This window comes from Falco biarmicus, chromosome W (genome assembly GCF_023638135.1).
Source record: "Falco biarmicus isolate bFalBia1 chromosome W, bFalBia1.pri, whole genome shotgun sequence".
Lineage (NCBI taxonomy): Eukaryota > Metazoa > Chordata > Aves > Falconiformes > Falconidae > Falco > Falco biarmicus.
The window spans coordinates 10,348,600-10,368,825 of record NC_079310.1 but is presented as its reverse complement, the minus strand read 5'-3'; the positions used below and the strand labels follow the sequence as shown (position 1 = coordinate 10,368,825).

Below are 20,226 nucleotides of genomic sequence, written 5' to 3'. Positions count from 1 at the left end.
CAGGGATGTTGGCCAGATGCCCAGGCATGGTGGAGTTACTGTCATGCCATAGCTACACACAATATTGATTGTCTGGATGGTCCTGCTCATATCTTGCTTGTTCAGGGGGCTCAGGACAAAGATCACCATTAAAGTTGTCCTTCAGTTCCCTGAGCTCACTGTCCAAGTTAAATGATCCCTAATTAAAGACAAAGACTTTTTTTATAAGCAGTAATCAATTTAATAAATTTTCAGCACAGATAGCCAAGCCCAAAGAGTGGTAGTGAATGGAGTTAAATCCAGTTGGCGGTTGGTCACAAGTGGTATTCTCCAGGGCTGGGTATTGAGGCCAGTTCTGTTCAATCTCTTTATCAATGATCTGGACAAGGGGATTGAGTGCACCCTCAGTAAGTTTGCAGATGACACCAAGTTAGGGGGGGGAAATGTTGATCTGCTTGAGGATAGGAAGGCTCTGCAGAGGGATCTGGGCAGGCTGGATCAGTGGGCTGAGGCCGATTGTATGAGGTTCAACAAGGAAAAGTGCAGAGTTCTGCACTTGGGTCACAGCAACCCCATGCACTGCTACAGGCTTGGGGAAGAGTGGCTGGAAAGCTGCCTGGCAGAAAAGGACCTGGGGGTGTTGGTTGACAGCTGGCAGAACATGAGCCAGTAGTGTGCCCAGGTGGCCAAGAAAACCAAGAGCATCCCAGCTTGTATCAGAAATAGTGTGTTCAGAAGGACTAGGGCAATGATTGTCCTCCTGTACTTGTGAGGCCACACCTTGAATCCTGTGTCCAGTTTTGGGCCCCTCACTTTAAGAGGGACATTGACGTTCTGGAGCGTGTCCAGAGAAGGGCAATGAACTTCTCAAGGGTCTGGAGCACAAGTCTTCTGAGGAGCAGCTGAGGGAACTGGGGTTGTTTAGTCTGGAGAAAAGGAGGTTCAGGGGAGACCTTATCGCTTTCTACAGCTATCTGAAAGGAGATTGTTGGGAGGTGGTTGTTGGTCTCTTGTAGAAGAATGGCTGCAGAAGTGTGGCCTTAGAATCTCTGAAGATCTGCACAATCCAGGCCTGGTATTAGAATAGGCCTGTAATCAGAATTGGGCTGAAGTTGCTGTGCTGAAGATAACAAGAAAGGTATTCTTGAGCTATTCTTGAATCCTGAGACCAAGTAATTATGTTGTGCCAAAAGGCCGTGGCTGTAACAAGATACAGCTGCTGGGAAAGCAGGTGCAAGGCCAAGAAAGATAGGGATCGGTATGGGCAAATAGGGAGTAACAAACTACAAGGCTGAAGCATAGCAACACAATTAGCTACATGGATAGAATGCTTATTTTAGTCATGATAATTAGGGGTATGAGAACCGCTCGGCTTAGAGGCTAATAACCAATTATATTTCTGCTTTACGAATATGCATGTGTATCAGTTCTATATAAGTAGTGTTAGAAACTAATAAAGTTGAGCAAGATGCATAACTCATATTGAGCGACTTCTTGACTCCAGTGAACCCTTCTTCCAACAGTCTCTTTTCCCAGGTAACAAGTGATAGGATGAGAGGAAACAGCATCAAGTTGTGCCACGGGAGGTTTAGATTGGATATTAGGAAAAAATTCTTCACTGAAAGGGTTGTAAAGCCTTGGAACAGGCTGCCCAGGGAAGTGCTGAGTCACCATCCCTGGAGGTGTTTAAAATATGTGTGTATGTGGTGCTTAGGGACATGATTTAGTGGTGGACTTGGTAGTGTTAGGTTTACAGTTGGGCTCGATGAACTTAAGGGTCTTTTACAACCTAAATGGTTCTATGAATCTTCCTATGAATTCTATGATTCTATGAATAACCATATTGTGTTACATATCCGTCAGGTCTGGATTTATTGGTGGCATTAAAGTGGACAAATTTCAGATCAATTTAGTTCACAGAAGCTTAGAAATGTGGGCTGGAAGGGCCACTGGTGGTTATTTAGTCCAGTCTCCTACTTAAAGTGAGACTACTTATCAGACTGAAACATATCAGCCATGGCTTTTTTAGCCAAGTCTTGAAAAATCTCCATGGACTAAGTGCAACTCTGTGCAACCTGTTCCAGTGCTGCACTAGTTTTTGCTAGCAAAAACATCCTTTCTAATGCCCCTAATGTACAGCCTGAACTTCCCAAGCCTCAATTTCTGGCCACTGCCTCTGTTATATCATCTAGCACTACCAAGAATTTGGCTGTCATCATTGTAAGTGCCCTTCAGGTAGTGATAGGTAGCTATTAGATCACCCCTTAGCCTCCTCTTCACTAGGTGAAGTAAATCCTTTAGCCTTTCTTCACAGCATATATGCTGTAGGCCCCTGGCCCCATTGTTAGCCCTCTGCTGGACCCTTTCCAGTTTGTCCACATCCTTCTTTAAGGGAGATGAATAAAACTGGAGGCAATATTCCAGAGCCAGCCTCACCAACACAGAATAGTGTGTGATAATACATTTCCCTGAACTGCTAGCTATGCCCCTCCTAATGTAGTCCAGCACATCAGCAAGGTTTGCCTTATGTGCAACAGGAGTGCTCTTGTTGCCAGTCCATTCCCAGCCATACCAGTGCTTGGGCTTCTTCCACTTTCCTTTATTGAAACTCATGAGATACCTGTTGGCCCAGTCCTTACATTTACCAAGATATCTCTGCACTGAGACACTGCAATTCATTGTGTCAGGCACTTAACCTTGGTTAGTGCCACATTTCAATTATGTTGCTTAAAATATTTCTTTGTGTCTCAGGATCTGCTCCTTTGAAGCCCCCAAAACTCCATCACTATTGATTTAAACCAGGGGTCCTCAAACTTTTTAAACAGGGGGCCGGCACGGATGAAGTGGCAGGCAGTCATCTGTGGCTGCTTGGTTTCCCCCTCCAACCCCCAGCGGGGGGGTGTGTGTGTGTGTTCTGTAAATACCGGGGGCTGGATTGAGGACCCTGGGGGGCCGTATCCGGCCCGCGGGCTGTAGTTTGAGGACCCCTGATTTAAACCTCCTCCCATCCATGCAGTATATAATCCCACATGGTTATGTCATACGTGGGCACACTGAATAAACAGAATATATAAATCATTTGCCCTCTTGCTCTTCACAGATTCTGTTAGTGCTGGGGAAAAAATACAAATAACCCCATTCCCATTAGGTGAAATAGAAATTGGATGTCAACTACACACAAAAAAGAATAGATACCTGGAATTTATGGAAAAAAGCCTTTGATACTGATGGTTGGATATTTTTATTCCAAACTCAGGCACTTGCTAACTCATTTATTATGAATGTGCTTTTCCAATATATGTTAATGTAATTCCCTTTACAATTTGCACACTCTGAACCTCCTTATTTTCCTAATGGGAAAACAATAGCAGGAAGGAGAAATATGTGTGTATTATTTAAACTGAGGAAGGGACGGATGCAAAATTAAGTGAATTCTAGTTTAATAGCACAAAATGTTTACACAAATTCAAATGGAAACCACAAAGATAAATTCTAGGAATATATTTGCAAGAACTCATGTCATACAAGGATAATGATACATGAGCTACTCTACTATTCTAACACTTTTACTGCAAGGTACAAGGAAATAGCTACAATATTCTGAGAAAGAATGCAACGGAGATTTTTTAGAGCATGTCAGGTATTTACAAGGTCACATGGATGTTGGGCATGGGGCAAACAACTCTGAGGTCTGATGAATCAGAGATATTGGGCAATTATTTTACTTGCTCCCCCTAATATCACACTATTGTTAACATTTTTAAATCTGTGTGGCTTTCCTTCATTATAGGAATGCTGTAATGAAAAGAACCTGCACTATCCTACTTGTTTTGTTATTACCAAGGTTGTTGGTGGTGTGTGCACAGTTTGGGTGTTCAATCATATATTGGAAATGTTAATTCAAATAATTTCAACAAATGTTTCAATAGAGGCTTTCAAGCAGACATTTTATTATTAGAGTGAGTTTGGGGATTTTATAAGGTGTACATAAGTGTCATTATTTCTACCTTACATTTAAATGACAGGACTTAATTGTCAGCTAGGTTCCATTGACTCACTACACCAAGCCTTAGCTGATAGATTGGAAATATTTTCTAGCAAAACTGCTCTTCAGCAAAAAACCCTAAATTTTTGATTAATTTTTCCCCAAAGATTTTCTGTTTTCCATGAAGAACAAAATTTTTTCTTTTTTTTTTTCTCTTCCAAATAATGGATTTCCTCAAAATCAGGAAAGGATTTCCTTGTGATTGAAGTTTAATATATTTCAGCTGAAATGAAAGGCTTTACTAGGGTCTGATTAGCAACCTCTCACATGAGAACCCAACTTCAAATGAGTTATTTCTGGTTTATAAGAAGGCAATCAAGTTATATTCCTGGGTTTAAAAAACACTAATAAGAACCAAAAAATAGTTAAACATTTAAAATGTCTCTCTGTGGAGATGAGCAATTAGGTTTTAGACATCTGCTGAAATCTCTTACTCCATTGCTCTGACTTTGTATTGCTTTTTAACTGATTTAGAAAGATACTCAGTTTCAGCAGTGCCTGCTGTGCTGTAAAATGAAGGTTTCACTAACTGCTATTTACCTTAATAGCTTTCACATTGCATCCCACACGGCTACAAAAAGGGGAACATCAGCTATATTTACAATGTCAAGAAAGACAACATTTTTTCTGTTAAGCTTTCATGTTGTTTGCTCCCTTAAAAACACAAAAAAGTAATATAAAAGAATTTCCTGGAGAAAACTCTGAAACACTTAGATAAAATAGAAGCAAATGACAATGAAAGAGAATGACAGGCCTCTGTGTCATGGATGGGGGTGGAAGACTTCAAATTATGAAGCAGAGAGTACGAAGCAAAGTGTTTCTTCATAGTCAGTGCCTAAGAAGTCATGATATTATTAATCATTTGTATAGGACAAGAAATGTACACTGTGAAAGATAAACAGATAGAGGCATCTGTCATGGGTTTACATTTTAAAGGAAGGGGGAAAGTCAAGAGAACAGAGTACTGCACATACAATCATCACAGCTTTCAAGTTTTAGAGAATAGTTGAAGTTTTTATAAGGTCAGGAGTGCCTACAGCTGAGAAACACTTTCTGGATAACTTCCATCAGAAAAAGCTGTTTCAAATCAACCTATTTCTTTCCTGCAAAGCTATATTGATTTCAATGAACTTTTCTGCAATCAGAAAGGGATTTACTTCAGAAAAGATTCAGATTTCATGTTGGAATCTATTCTGAAAAAAATATATTATTTGATGTTATTAGATATTAAATCAGTAACATAAGTTATGCTTGTAAATGTTTCTGGGAACCTGCTAGCTTGTGTTTCTTGCCATCTCTAGCTCTTTATTTGTCTAGTGTAACATCTGACTTAGATTTGGTTTATATCGAAACATTATGGGGAAAAGTAGTTGGTATTTATGCTACTTACCTTTATTCAGGTAAGTTGGCTGCTCATTAGGAAGCCACTCTCCTTGCATAGCCAGCAGAGATGTAAGCACATTTGTTTTCTGTGATGTCTATGAATAGTGATTCACAAGAACAGGAAGAGTAGATTTGGAGGCTGAGACAATTACTACCATCCATTTGCTAAAATGGGATCCTACAAAAGCTTGAGCTCAGAAAGAGTTTTTATTAGGCAATGTGTTAAATTACTTTCCAGTGACACAAACAGGACTTGTTACTCTGAAGAAAGTGCTTCATATCAGTACTGAGCAGACCTCATTGATTTTTAGAATGAAAATAGAATATTTACACTACTACATTATAAAATAATGTGAAAATATGTCAATGGAACCATCCATGAAGGAAAAACATGTTAAAAGATCTTGTAATTGTGAAATCATTTCAGAAAATTCAGAAACTGAAAAACTTGGAAATGTTTTTTTCAGGACCTAGGGTTTCTAATTCTGCAAATATTCATTTAACTTCAGATTAATAATAAAACAAACATCAGACTGCCATTCCCATTAAACTGGATTTCTAAGCTTCATGGCCAACCAAGTAGTTTGCTCATGCCACTTTCCTATTGATGAATTAAGTGAACTCTCCTATTTGATTCCCAAACCAGACTAGATAGAGATACGTTAGATGATGTCCCTGCTTATTGCAGGGAGGTTGGACTAGCTGACCTTTAAAGGTCCCTTCCAACCCAAACTAATCTATGATTCTATGACACCCTTCGAAGTGGCAAAGTATTTACTAAATCACAGTGTTTATGAGTGTCATGGTTTAACCCCAGCCGGCAACCAAGCACCACGCAGCCGCTTGCTCACCCCCCCTCACCCAGAGGGATGGAGAAGAGAATTGGAAAGGAATGTAAAACTCAAGGGTTGAGATAAGAACAATTTAATAGGTAAAGCAAAAGCCATGCATGCAAGCAAAGCAAAGCAAGAAATTCATTCACTACTTCCCATGGGCAGGCAGGTGTTCAGCCATCCCCAGGAAAGCAGGGCTCCATCACACATAACAGTTACTCAGGAAGACAAACACCATAATGCTAGATGTCTCCACCTTCCTTCTTCCCCCAGTTTATATACTCAGCATGACGTCATATGGTATGGAATACCTCTTTGGCTAGTTTGGGTCACCTGTCCTGGCTGTGTCCCCTCCCAATTTTTTGTGCCTCTCCATCCCTCTCACTGGCAGGACCCAAGGAACTGAAAAGTCCTTGATTTAGTATAAACATCACCCAGCAACAACCAAAACCATCAGTGTCCTATCAACATTGTTCTCACATCATAGCCAAAACACAGCACTGTACTAGCTACTAAGAAGAAAATTAACTCTATCCCAGCTGAAACCAGGACAGTGAGTCACATCTATCAACCACTGCAGCTAAGAGCAAATTTGGCACAGGTTTCACATTGTTATACCCTTCTTTTTGTATATCATCAGCTGAAGTTATTTTTCAGAACAGTGCTGAATGCCTATTACATACTGCTTCAAGCATTTCAATATATATTAATAGTATACTGACCAGTCATATTTCATTTTCATGGATGCCATGAGTCAGGGATGTAATATTTATGTTTTAGACATACAAGGTGACCCTCAAGGATGTGAATTCAAATTAATTTCAAGGTAGATTAGGTAAACTGCATTTAATTCTTCTTTGTATACTGTTTTCCAGAATTAATTTTTATGTAGCTTAATTCAAATTCAAAGGGAATTAAATCAAATCAATTTCAGGTTAACTTAGTACCTAACAATCTAAAGCTGTAAGAATGCTCCACTTTAAATACACATCTTTATATAAATCAGATTAATCTTCTCACTTCTGATCATGTTGTCAACCTGCCAGTTGAATTCCTGTATATCCTAATTTGTTTTCTTATAATAAATGCAACACTTCTAGGCTGGAGGATGCTGGTAGCTGCCAGGGTTCATAACTTTGATATATTGGTGATCTCAAACCTCAGTATAGCTGGCTAGTAGACCTTCATATAACCACACTGAGAAAATAATTGAATAGCCTTTTGTTTAGCTACAAATGAAACAGTAGAAACTGCTAAACAACTCAAAGACCAGCAAAGTCCTAAGGAAAGCCTGGACTGTACCAGTCAAAAAGCTTTCTCTGGGACGTTTTGCAAATGCAGATGATGGGTTCAGACTAGATTGTAAAGATGCATATGTGTGAGTGAGAAGTGAACCTAACAAAAATGCAGTCAAAAGCCAGGGCCAGCCAAGGAAGTGCCAGCAGCATGGCTCTGGAAAAAAACCAAAGAAGGAAAGTTCTGGTTTTGGACAGAATGCTGGCTTAAAAGAGATTTGATTTTCTGAACAAAGAAACTGCCTCCTGTTGTTTGTCTCTATTGTATTTAAGACAGAATTCTGTGTACATTCTTTGTAAATAGAGAGCAACACACACAAAAACCCAAAACTCTCCAGATGTTTTACACCAACTTGTTTTACATCAAGAGTCTTGGCTCAATGCAGAATTATATGCCCAGGGTACTTGATATTAACTTCATAGCTACTGTTTTTGTAAAACCTGCTGCCTTCATTTAATCTACTCCTCAACTTCTTTTGCATAGATACAAGTATTGATCTTTGGCAGAAAAAATGGTCAATTCAAGAGTCTAAATTCTACTTGTTTTTTCTTCTTGCATACTGTGCGTTGATGTAAATAGCAGAACAAGTCACCATGTCATTCTCTCCCTGTACTGCTCCCTGGTGACATGGAACACTTCTCCAGAAAGGTGTGGTTAGCACAAGGTCCTCATTTATGGGGGAGGCTCCCCAGATGCTGGCCTCTGTGACCTGGGCTGTTTTCAGCCAGTGTGAACTGACATATTCCTCTGTGACACAGCAGCTTTGTGAGAACATTCCTTGCCCGGGTTTACCTCTCAGTCTTCTGAGAAACTAGTGGAAATGATCAGCAGGAGGTGAAAGATGCTCGTGAAGACCTGACTTAAAAACACCAGAGTCACAATGACGAAGCAGCATGGAGGGGAAGTTATTCTGTCTGAAGCATGATATTCTTCTATGAATACTTTTACATTTTTCCTGCTGTAGATTTCTTATCTTTCTGGCTGAGAAAAATACTCTGTATACCACAGAGCCTATAACTGGGTAGCAATTAAGTTCCAATGCTTTTAATTTCCCTAAGCACTTCTACTAGGTCTTATCACTGACTTTGATTTCCAGCTACTGAACTGAACAGTATGGTAGATCTCCAATGCATGCCACCTTGCTTTCAGGGTTGGAGTGTAAACCAGTCCCACAGCTACACCCATGATACAATGGTGTTACAAACAGTGAGAATGAGTAAAAATTATGAGGGTGAGGGTATGAGGGGTCACAGAACATCCTTGTCTCAGAAACTCAAATATAGGCTTCCCATTTCTTTCCTCCTGCTACTCCAAACCTCTCCTTCTCCTTCAGATAATGAGCTAAGGAGAACCTTATACAAACATGTGGCTTGTATCGGTGCCTTGGTGTTCTTCAATGGGACAGATAATTCTTCTAACTTGCTGTCCTCCAGGAAAAATACTGTGCATCTGCTCAAGTGATCAGACCAATGAAACCCATTGCAGGCTGGTGTAGCCTTTTTTTGTTTATAGAATGAAGACTTTCAATGAGGACAGAAAGAGAGAGGAAGAAAGCGATCTCAACCAGTTTAACACTCAGATGATGAAGCCCTTTCAATAGGTTAACATTCTTGACAGCAAGATGAATGTAATCAAACTCTGCAGTGGCATCTTGAATTCTGATTTAGATTGCCACTTTCAGTGACCCATTTTATTTACCAATGATTTCCAGATCACACATTTGCACCTGAATATGGGGTAAGTGCTTCTATAGGAGCTGTAATAGCAATTCTCTATTGCAAGAAGAACTGCTTTCTGTCTTTCCAGGACTTGCCATGGGTAATTATGTTTTTTGCCACTGGGTAGCACAATGAAGCTGAAATACAGCCTTGGGTGAAGACCTATATCTTTACAAGATCAAATTGTTCTTTAACTAAGCATCTTTGACTGCTTGCACTGCTGCTCAGGCAGAAGAAGAAGGAAGTTTGCATGTCAGGAAGATTGCTTCCTATTGCAGCATGAATAACCCAACTGGTAGCAAGTTGGCTATATGCCATTCAAAATTGAACAGCCAAGTCAAACTGGGTCAGAGTTGCGCTTTACTGGGGTAGTGCTGTCTAGTCAGATACTGGCACAGGAGCATTTTCAGATCAGTCTTCTCAGCCATGGAAGGAGGAAGAGAGAGAAAAGGAAGTTTGGTTGTCAGAAACCTTGTTTTATTTTCTGTTGTAAATAGCCAACTGGCAGCTGGTCAGGCATTCAAAGTTGAAAGGTCTAGTGACACCTGTTTTAGGTATATCTCTTCTTCAGTTAATCCGTAAGCATAAGCATCAGGCAGCAACCTGAACAGATAGCTAAATCCACTTTCCATTTCAACTGTGTGGTGGACTATGTTGATCTGCCAGTTCTGCATTTATTCCTTGCCTATGGGCACATAGGTCAGGTTGATATTGTCATCATTAGTGGAGAAGGCAACTGCTGTTTTTGATGTCAGGCCCAATCTGCTGCCTGTTCAACATAGGGGACAGACCTGGGCTACTGTTTATGCATTCTGAACTGTCTCCATGAAATCCTTTTTACTCTTGTATGTTACAATTGGTTTGTGGTAAAGTGAAAGTCAATTCTGAAAAACATTTACTATATAAAATAGCTAGGGTGCCAAGAACTCGAGATCTATTTCAATAGAAAGTATAGCAGCATCTCCAGTATATATTTATTTGCTTAAATTAATACAATGTATTATACATGCTTTTACTATTGATATAGAAAGCCAGAAACTAAATATTCACAGATAGCTGGTCCATTTTGTGAGTTGGGGCTTTAAATAGGAACCCAGAGAAATATACACCACATCATTTGCAAAATCTGTTAGGAGTACAGTGTTAACTCTGTTACATTTTGTTCAGCTAAGAAGACATGACTTATTTTCAAACCTGTTAATACTTATAAAAAACTTATTGGAATAATAAATATAGCACTTCTTAACTGTACACTCATAACAGCAGAGTACAGAAGCATCGTATGAAGACAGAAATCAGAGAATAGCCACTAAACCAATACAGAGTTGTAAAAGTGTGAGTGTAGTAGTTTTCCAGTAACTTTCCAAGAACATGTTTTATAGGACACAGCACAGGATAAACTTCTATTCTAATATCATGAAGTGGCTTATCTTTTGAGCTGCTGAGCACATAGCACCTGTCTTTGCCTTCACAGACTGGAGGCTGTCCAGCAGCCAGGAGAACTCAGGTTCACAAGGAGATGGTTGAGTCCTGGTGGCTAGACTCAAAACAGCTCAGGCCAAGATTACCTACAACTTCACTTTCCCAGTAAATACATCATATTTCTTTACACTCAAATTTTATTAACCCAACTTTTGACTTTTCATCCACCTACTCTGTTCTGTACAGTGTCTTGCAGAATTCTCCCTGCTGCCCTTTACAGCAGAAAAGCCTCTAATTTAATAAACCATATGCCTTCACTTGCCCAGACTCATTATAGTGTTGCTAATTTACCATTCCTCAGCAAGGCTTCTTGAGCATCTGGTTTGGAAAGCATCTCAGTTGCATGAGTTTGTGGTCACTCTTATTTGCTCTAATGCTCTCCAAGAGGATGAAGTTAGGCATAATAATGCCGGGAAACGGTATAGATGTGATTTAATATAGACATGGTGGAGACTGGTCTTTAATGTTTTATCACAAGCTGAAAACCCAAATAGCAGAAAAGAGTCAGATAGATACTTCTTTTTCCCCCACATCAATGAAAGAAAAAGGTAGATAGATTAGGAAGAAGGAAAACAGAAAATGAGTGTCCCAAGGTCCAGGACACAGGCAATGTCTCTACAGGAATTCTGGGCCTCTATTCAAAGCAAAATAAGGAAGCTAAACCTTTGAAAATAGGAAATAACTTGGTTATGAGAGAAAATTTCTATAAAGCGTTTTCAAAGCTATTAAAAAAACAAAGGCTATTACTACCTGTTCCCAAAATGGTGCCAATGTAAATAGTGTGAAAATAACTTAAATTTGAAAAGCAAGGTGCTTTACAATGAAGGCTGTTATTTCACTTTTAATTTGTCCCTTGGGGCCTCTTTATAAGTGTCTTAGATCTAGCTGCATTATGTTCTGCAGTAGGGAGGGCTACCATCTAATCCTTTTCCTTGGGTCACTTGGCACTTCCTCCTTATCTCAGTAATAGTTTTGTTTGCAACTCCTCTTACTGGTCACTTGCAGTTTTAGATGAGTTCTTCACTACTCTAACATGAATTAGCCGTGGGTGATTGTGAATTAGCTTAGTGTTGTTATCCCAAATCTGGGTTCTTCACCAGTGTACGAGAGCCAATCCACACTCAGAATCCAGATGTTTGTTTATTGCTGTCTGCGCAGAGATGGGTGCTAGGCGGTGAATCCACAAGGCTAGCACACCCCTTAACACACAGTGAAACATTTTATACACTTTGAACAGTTGTTTATAATTATGTTTAGTCACACTTAATTCTCATTGGTTCTTAAGAGACTTGTCTCCATTTAAAAGTACAGTGTTCTTTCTTTTCACCTCAAATTCGGTGGGGAGGGGGCTTTGTTAGTAGGGGCCTTCCATTGCTCAAAGGTGGATCTTTTAGTATGTTAATTAGGGTAGTTCACACATAGTTCAAGTAATTTTCTGTTTGGTCTCATTAACTATTTGGTTCTCCTTGAGCTTATGTTGTTATTTCTTAGCTTGGCATATTTATGGTGTCTGTAAGAAACTATGGAATAGGGTATTGTTTATTAAGATTTATGTTAAGCCCAATGTAAAGATTAGGCAACAAAAGATAAGATAACCGCCAGGTGTCCAGGATGCCGCTTGTGCATATGAATGAAGGGTCAAAACCTCCACTACTTCATGAACACGAAAGTAAAAAAAAGGTATAAAAAGGGACTGTTTGAAATGCTCAGGACGGCAGTTGGCGGAGCGCAGACTCCCCTGTCGTCCAGCGCTGTTTTTGCTCATATTCTACTTGCTATAATTAATAAAAATTTTAATTGGATTATGATCCGTTGTGGCCTCAATTTATAACATGTCTATTCCTTCTCCTAAGGCCATGTATTGTTAACTCTTGGCTAGGATTAACTAACATCCTCTGTTTTCCAAATTCTTTATTGTTTTTTGACGTGCGGAATTAGACTCTATAACTCGAAAGTTATAAAGTAGGTATGTTTATTGCGCGCAGATGCACGGGGGATCGCTCCTCCACAAGCGTGCATACCCGAAGTGACGAACCATCTCACATTTATACAATGAACAAATGAATATTCAATTAACGCCTATACATATTTGTTACCTAAACCCCGCTTCGTATGTTAATTAGCTTATCAGTCCTTTGCCTGGAATGTGGTGGTCTTGCAGGTTTGTAGGTGATTCATGTTCTTGTGACCATCCGATCTTCTTCAGGTGATTCATGTCCTTGTGACCACCCGATCTTCTTCAGGTGATTGTGACCACCCAATCTTTTCCAGCAAGGAGACTTAGCACTCCCTCCCTCTAGATAGCATTTGAATGTCTCTCATCTTTTCTTATTCTCTTTTAAATAGCCCCTTTGTTAGAGGAAGAAGGGCAGGCGTCTCCCCTTTGTTAGAGGAAGAGGGGCAGGCGTCTCCCCGTCTCCCCTTTGTTAGAGGAAGAGGGGCAGGCGTCTCCTCAAAACTGTGGTTGTCACCGCACCCATGACTAGTCACCATACCCACATTCCTTAAGCAGACACATACAATCACAATCCATGTCCATTATCCCCATTTCACATTATTTCTCCATATCAATCCCCCCTTTTCTATTAAATTCAGTAAATTCTTTTACTTAAGCAGCCTTCCCGAATGATATAAAGCATCATACATAAGTGTTACTCTTTTAAACATTCTCCAAACCCACAAATATAACATAATGGTTAGTATTAAGGAAATCCCTAAACTGATCAATAAGATCACAATGGGGTGTACCAGAGTGTTAAGAATTCCTGTTGCAGAGGGTGACCAGCCAAAGAGAGTATCCCACCAATTATGGTTTCCATCCTGTTCTACCTTTTTTAAAACTTTCTTGATCCCCTCTACATCATGATGGATCATAAGAAGAGTTTCATGTCCCTTTTCTTTGGTTTCTTCCAGTATACGTTGTAAATCTGCATGTTTTAATAGTTCTTTTATAATGCTTATATTTAGTCCTATGGGGGTAGGAATTATTATCTGTCATAGGGTAAAATTGGATTTTAAGAATTGGTGAGACACTACTGGGGCTGAGTAACTAAAATCGCATCCTGTGATAGTAGTAAAATTACAAATACAATAATTTGAATACTGTGCAGTCTCCTTTACCTCCCCATCTATGGTTATTGTGTTACACTTAGTTCTCAAACACGCACATCCCTTCCCTGCATATATAATTACTGTTTTCAAGTTTGCATTTGGTCGGGCCTTGAAATGACATATTTTCTGATCTGTATCTAAACAAGTATCCTGAGCCATTATAGTATTGCTTTCACAGAGGAAGCCCTGCTGTTCTCGCATAATACAAGATTCTAAATCTACTGTTTGCCACTTGTCGCCTATCTTTCTGGCCCATGTTCTATGTTCAAAAGGGTATAGGAGCACCCCATTATGGTTAATTCCAAGGGCTACAATGGGGTGTATGGTAATTATTACTGCATTATGTATGGTTAACACAAAAGCTGTGATGGTGTGTGTGTTGGGGTCATAGGTAAAGTTCACCACATTCCACCATGACTGGAGTTTTCTTTCTACCTCCGTAGCACTGTCCCAAACCATCTTTCGAATTTCTGTAGGAAATATGCCTTCCTCTCCTTCTCTTATTATGGATGCAGCTATTGATTGCATCCACATTTGGGCTTGGATGCAACTTAGAGCCAGGGCGACGTCATCCTGTAAACCACCTAATGCCTTAGTGATGAGTTGATGATCTTCCATGTTTATTTGTTCCCACCTGGGGAGTACCTTCGATATCAACCATTGATGTGCCCCTAATGCCAATAATGAAGATTTTAGTGGTTGTTGTAGTTTTGATAGATCGGCCGTGGTGGCGGCTAGTTTATTCATTATCACCTCTGAGTCTATGGAATTTAATACTCCGAGTCCTGTCCCAACATTCCAGTTACATCTCTCACTATTCTGTTTCGATAAATATTTCCCCTTTTTCTTAACCAAGTTGTCCATCCCTCATAAGAGGTTCGTAAGAAGGGGGAACAGGATGGCTTAACATCAGAAACATTAACTTGTATTTTTAACTCTATTCTTTTAAGAGACCATTCTGGGTTAAACAACATTTGTTGCTGACCTGTATTTCTGATTACATATGGTCCAATTGTATAAATCTTTGGATCTGGTTTAGTTAATTTAAGATCCAGTGTTAATGGGGTTGTTGTAACTGTGGTGGTGGTAGGAACAGTGGTTAGCATGATTGTTATTTTGATCTTATAAGTCAGAGCTGTTCTTGGGGATTCCTTTCCTAGGCATATTATAAAGATGGGCTCGGTTAAGGTAAAATTGTGCCAACATTCCCGTGAATTAAAGCACATGGTTGTATTTAGAAGGGTAAATTCCTTATCTACCTTTCTGACATTAATCTGGGTGTCTCCCGAAATCTTGGTGTTATCCTTTTCATTATATGTTTGACATCCTACTTTTATCTTATCTCCTAATTTTCCCCATAATCGGTCGACTTTGTGTACATCCTCCCAATCCCATTGATTCCTTTGGTACACCTCATTTTCAGAAAAAACCACCATAGCTAGTTTTGTCTTTGAGTCCACCTTTCCCATTATTCCAGTGTGTTTTTTCTGGGCATGATTCCAAGGCCAATTATCAGGCTCTTGGTTGTAGGCAAGAGAGAGGGTACAAAAAAACACAAATGGTTTAAACCCACTATTGATCATTTTAAGAATCTAAACGTTAAAATCTGTTTTGATGAAAAAAATCTTTCTTTGAGTTGGGGCTTACTAATAACAAGTTGGGCGAGCCTGGCCACTGGCTCAGTCCCCGACTCTTGTTCTTTATTGTTTGTTGTGGTGCCCTTCCCATATGGTGGATCCGCAACCGCTCAGGTTCACTTACTTGCCACCCACATTGTTCCCATTTGTCCGAGTAAATTTGAGTTTCAGTTCTTTTTTATCTGGGGTTACTTTCCAAGAAGTTGCAGGGGCTTTCTTAATCCGGGTATGGTGAATCCAAGAATTCTGTCCCTCAACCTTGATTGCAGTGTAGGTGGTGAGTAGGACTTGAAAAGGTCCAGTCCACTGTGGTTCCAGGGTTTTATCTGCAAAACACTTAACGTATACATAGTCTCCTGGTTGTATATCGTGAACAGGTCCATCCAGACCCCTACTGCGTGTTCCCATCACATGCTTCTCAATTCTTATTAATTGTTTGTTTAGTGCCACCATATAGGAAGTCATTGTTTCTTCACCAATCTGTGAAGACATCCCCTTTTGTACCCCATAGGGTCGTCCATATAAAATTTCGAATGGGCTAAGCCCCTCTTTTGCTCTCGGTCTAGTTTGAATTCGTGTAAGAGCTAATGGCAAAGATTGGGGCCAAGTTAGATTTGTTTCTTGGCCTAACTTGACAATCTGTTGTTTGATTAGATGATTCATCTTTTCCACCTGGCCACTCGATTGTGGTCGGTATGGGGTATGTAATTGCCAATCTATTCCTAGATGGTGGCTAATCTGTTGCACTATTCTGGACACAAAATGTGGTCCTCTATCCGAGGACATTACCGCTGGGACTCCAAACCTAGGTATTATCTCTTGGAGTAGTATTTTGGTCACTTCCCGGGCTTTAGCAGTTCTGCACCGGAAGGCTTCTGGCCAACCTGAAAAGGTATCTGTTAGTACCAATAAATATCGATACCCCCCTTTTCTAGGAAGTTCCGAGAAATCGATCTGCCAGTGTTGCCCAGGAACATTTCCTCTCCCAATTTTTCCCAACTTTGGCCCCTTGGTAATCTTAGGATTAGTCTGGAGGCAAAGATCACATTGTTGGGTTACTTGTCTAATAGTAGTATACAAATTTCGTGCTATTATGTTTTTAGTGAGATCCTTATATAGAGCTTCTGCCCCCCAGTGCCTTTTTCTATGTTCTTCCCTGACCACTGACCATACCACGTAGGAAGGAATCACTATTCTCCCATGTGAGATTATAGCCCACCCTTCCTCATTATATGATCCCTTTTGGTCAGAAATTAGTTTGCGATCTTCTTTCGTATAGTCTGGTTTACCTTCTAGAGATATTTGTCCATCGGGTATTAGCGCACCCTCTACCTTGATTGCTTTTCTGGCTGCCTGTTTTGCTTCCCTGTCTGCCAGTTCATTTCCTCTTTCCAATTCTGTGCTCACTTTCTGGTGTGCCTTAATGTGCATAATTGCCACCCTTTCAGGAAGCTGGACCGCATTTAGGAGTTTCAAAATTTCTTCCGCATGTTTGATGATTTTTCCTTGGGAGTTTAACAGTCCCCTTTCTTTCCATATTGCTCCATGAGCATGTACCACTCCAAAGGCATATTTAGAATCAGTCCAAATATTTATAGGTTTTCCCCGAGCTCTTTCCAGAGCTCGAGTAAGGGCTATGATTTCAGCCTTCTGTGCCGAAGTGTCAGCTGGTAGCGGCCCCGATTCTATCACTTCTTCAGAGGTTGTAACAGCATATCCGGAATGTCGCTTTCCATTCAGCATATAGCTGCTCCCATCCGTGAACCAATGTTCAGCTCCATTAATAGGAACATCCTTGAGATCTGTCCGACTAGAATAAGTGGCTTCGATTGTTTCTAGACAGTCATGATCAACTGATTCTCCAATATTCCCATTAAGAAATGAGGCTGGATTGACGATGTTTGTAGTCACGATCTCAACATCATCTTGTTCCACCATTATGGCCTGGTATTTTAGGAATCTCTGTGGGGAGAGCCAATGCCCCCCTTTTGTTTCAAGGACTGCAGACACTGTGTGGGATACTAAGACAGTCATTTTCTGGCCCAGGGTAAACTTCCGGGCCTCTTGGATGTTTAGGATGACGGCTGCTACTGCTCTCAGGCAACCAGGCCACCCTTTTGCAGTGGCATCCAGCTGTTTAGAGAAGTATGCCACTGCCCGTCTGTATGGTCCCAAATCTTGTGCCAGTATTCCTAATGCCATTCCCTGTTTCTCATGGGAAAATAGGAAAAATGGCTTACTCACATCAGGAAGTCCTAGTGCTGGTGCCGACATCAAGGCTTTCTTCAGTTCATGGAAAGCTCTGTCTGATTCAGCATCCCACTGAAGATCCTTCTGGTTAGCTGCTATCAGGGAATATAATGGTTTAACAAGCAAGCCATAATTGCATATCCAAAGCCGGCACCATCCTGTCATTCCCAGAAATGTCTGCAGTTCCTTTACAGTTTGTGGTCGGGGGGCTTGGCATATGGCTTCTTTTCGGGCCTTCCCCAGGACCCGTTGTCCGGCACTGATCTCGTACCCCAGGTATGTGACCTGTTGTAACACCACCTGTGCCGCCTTCTTAGAAACTCGATATCCCTGTAGTCCCAGAAAGTTCAGCAGACTCACAGTCCAAATAATACAAGATTCTTCGGTTCTGGTTGCAATAAGAAGATCGTCTACATATTGTAACACTTTCCCTTCTTCTGACGGTGGTTCCCATAACTCCAAATCCTTTGCTAATTGGTTTCCAAAAATTGTGGGGCTATTTTTAAACCCCTGTGGCAACACCGTCCATGTGAGCTGGGTCTTTCGACCGCTTCTGGGATTTTCCCATTCAAAAGCAAAAATTCTTTGGCTGGCTTCATGGAGAGGGAGGCAAAAGAAGGCATCTTTTAAGTCTAAAACTGTGAACCAAGCTAGGTCAGGTGTCAGGGTGGTAAGTAAGGTATAGGGGTTAGCTACTACAGGATACAGATCCTCTGTTATTTTGTTAATGGCCCTTAAATCTTGAACTATCCTATAAGACCCATCAGGTTTTTTAACTGGGAGGATAGGTGTGTTAAATTCTGACTCACATTCTTTTAGTAGTTTTAGTTCTATGAATCGCTCTATGTTTGGACGAATTCCTTCCCTATCTTCCCTTTTCAGTGGGTATTGTTTAATTCTTACCGCACTCTGTCCATCCTTCAATTTTACTATTACAGGTGATGCATTCTTGGCACGTCCCGGTATGTCAATTGCCCATACTCCGGGATATACCTGATCAATAATCCTGGTATCAATTTCCCTTTTTATAGGAGTATTGGCCAGAGATAGGCTCATAACCTGTATGTATTGATGATTATTTACCTCCAGAGTAACTTCCCCTTTTTTAAATTTGATTGTTGCCTCCAATTGTTCTAATAAGTCTCTACCAAGAAGGGCCTTTGGGGAATTTGGCATAAATAGGAATTTATGGATCCCCATCTGTTTTCCCAACTTATATTTTAAAGGTTTACAAAAATAAGCCTTTTCAGTTTGGCCAGTTGCACCTTTTACTGAAACATAATCATTTCCCAAAGGCATTAAAGCCTGGTTCAAAACCGAATAGGTGGCTCCTGTGTCTATTAAAAATTCCACCTCCTCCTGTTCTTCTCCTAATTTTAATTTTATTAATGGGTCGGCTAGTCAATTTTCTTCTTCCATGTGAGCTATTGTTTTCCCTTGATTATTGCGCCATTTAGTGTTTTCTTGATGTCTGCGTTCAGGGCATTCGTTTTTCCAGTGTCCTGTCCTTTTGCATATTGCACACTGATTCCTACCCAGGGGTGTCAGCCCACGCCTTGATTTAACTTTAGATTTTTGATTCTCATTTTCTCTTACTACTGCTAATATTTTCTTTTGGTCCTGCTTGTAACCTTCTTCTCGATTACTAAATATTCTCCATGCTTCCTCTACTAATTTTTCCAAGTCTCTATTTTCAGGAGGTCTCAATTTTTGCAACTTGCGCCTAATATCCCCCTGTGATTGTCCTAAAAAGAGGGATATTAGTTGCTGTGCGCCTACCTCCGAATTTGGGTCCAGAGACGTGTGCCAGCGCATTGCATCTCTTATTCTGTCTAAGAATTCTGAAGGTGTTTCAGAAGGACCCTGTCTGACCTCATATAACGCTGCCCAATTTATTGTTCTAGGAATTGCTTTCTCCATTCCTCTGAATATCCATTCCTGGTATGCTTGTAATCTTCCCATTTCAGCGGCTCGGTTTGGGTCCCATTCCGGGTCCAACAAAGGAAACCATTCTCTATAATTATCTCCCTTTATATTATAATGTTCCTTTGCGAGATCCCCCGCTGTTTTTATGACTAATTGTTTTTCAGTTTCAGTCAAACAATCTAATAATAATTGTATATCACTCCAGTCAGGATTGTGCTGTTTTATTAGAAATTTAAAATTCTGTGCCGTCTTTATCGGATCATTACGGTATTCTCGGGCAGCCTCTTTCCATTCTCTCAGATCAGCGCCCGTGAACGGAACTTTTATTTTCATTGTTCCTCCGTCCGGATTTACAGCTTCTCGGAGGGGTGCCTGTAAAATAGACTTCTGTCTGGTGCGTGAAGACACCGGACTATTTGGAGCCGTAATGGCAGTTTTTGTGTTTCCTTGTGTGGCACCGGGTGTTTGGTTTTCTTTATAAATAACTTGTGGAATTTCTTCCTCTTGTTCGCCTGGGGGTGGACTGGGAGCCCCGGCCAAACCTTGTCTCTCCACTCTATAAGGTG

At 40.5% G+C, this 20,226-nt stretch overlaps 1 protein-coding gene across 1 annotated transcript; it reads right to left on the bottom strand.

The window, feature by feature from the left end:
- Positions 1 to 19,126: 19,126 nt before the first annotated feature.
- LOC130141951 (uncharacterized) lies at positions 19,127 to 20,010 on the bottom strand. The gene has a single exon (XM_056323257.1). It carries the CDS (start codon positions 19,991 to 19,993, stop codon positions 19,136 to 19,138), a length of 858 nt encoding a protein of 285 aa, XP_056179232.1. The 5' UTR covers positions 19,994 to 20,010; the 3' UTR covers positions 19,127 to 19,135.
- Between the last annotated feature and the right edge of the window lie 216 nt (positions 20,011 to 20,226).

What these genes read in the sequence shown, in the direction of transcription:
- LOC130141951 (XM_056323257.1), bottom strand. Translation starts at nt 19,993, where the DNA reads ATGAAAATAAAAGTTCCGTTCACGGGCGCTGATCTGAGAGAATGGAAA.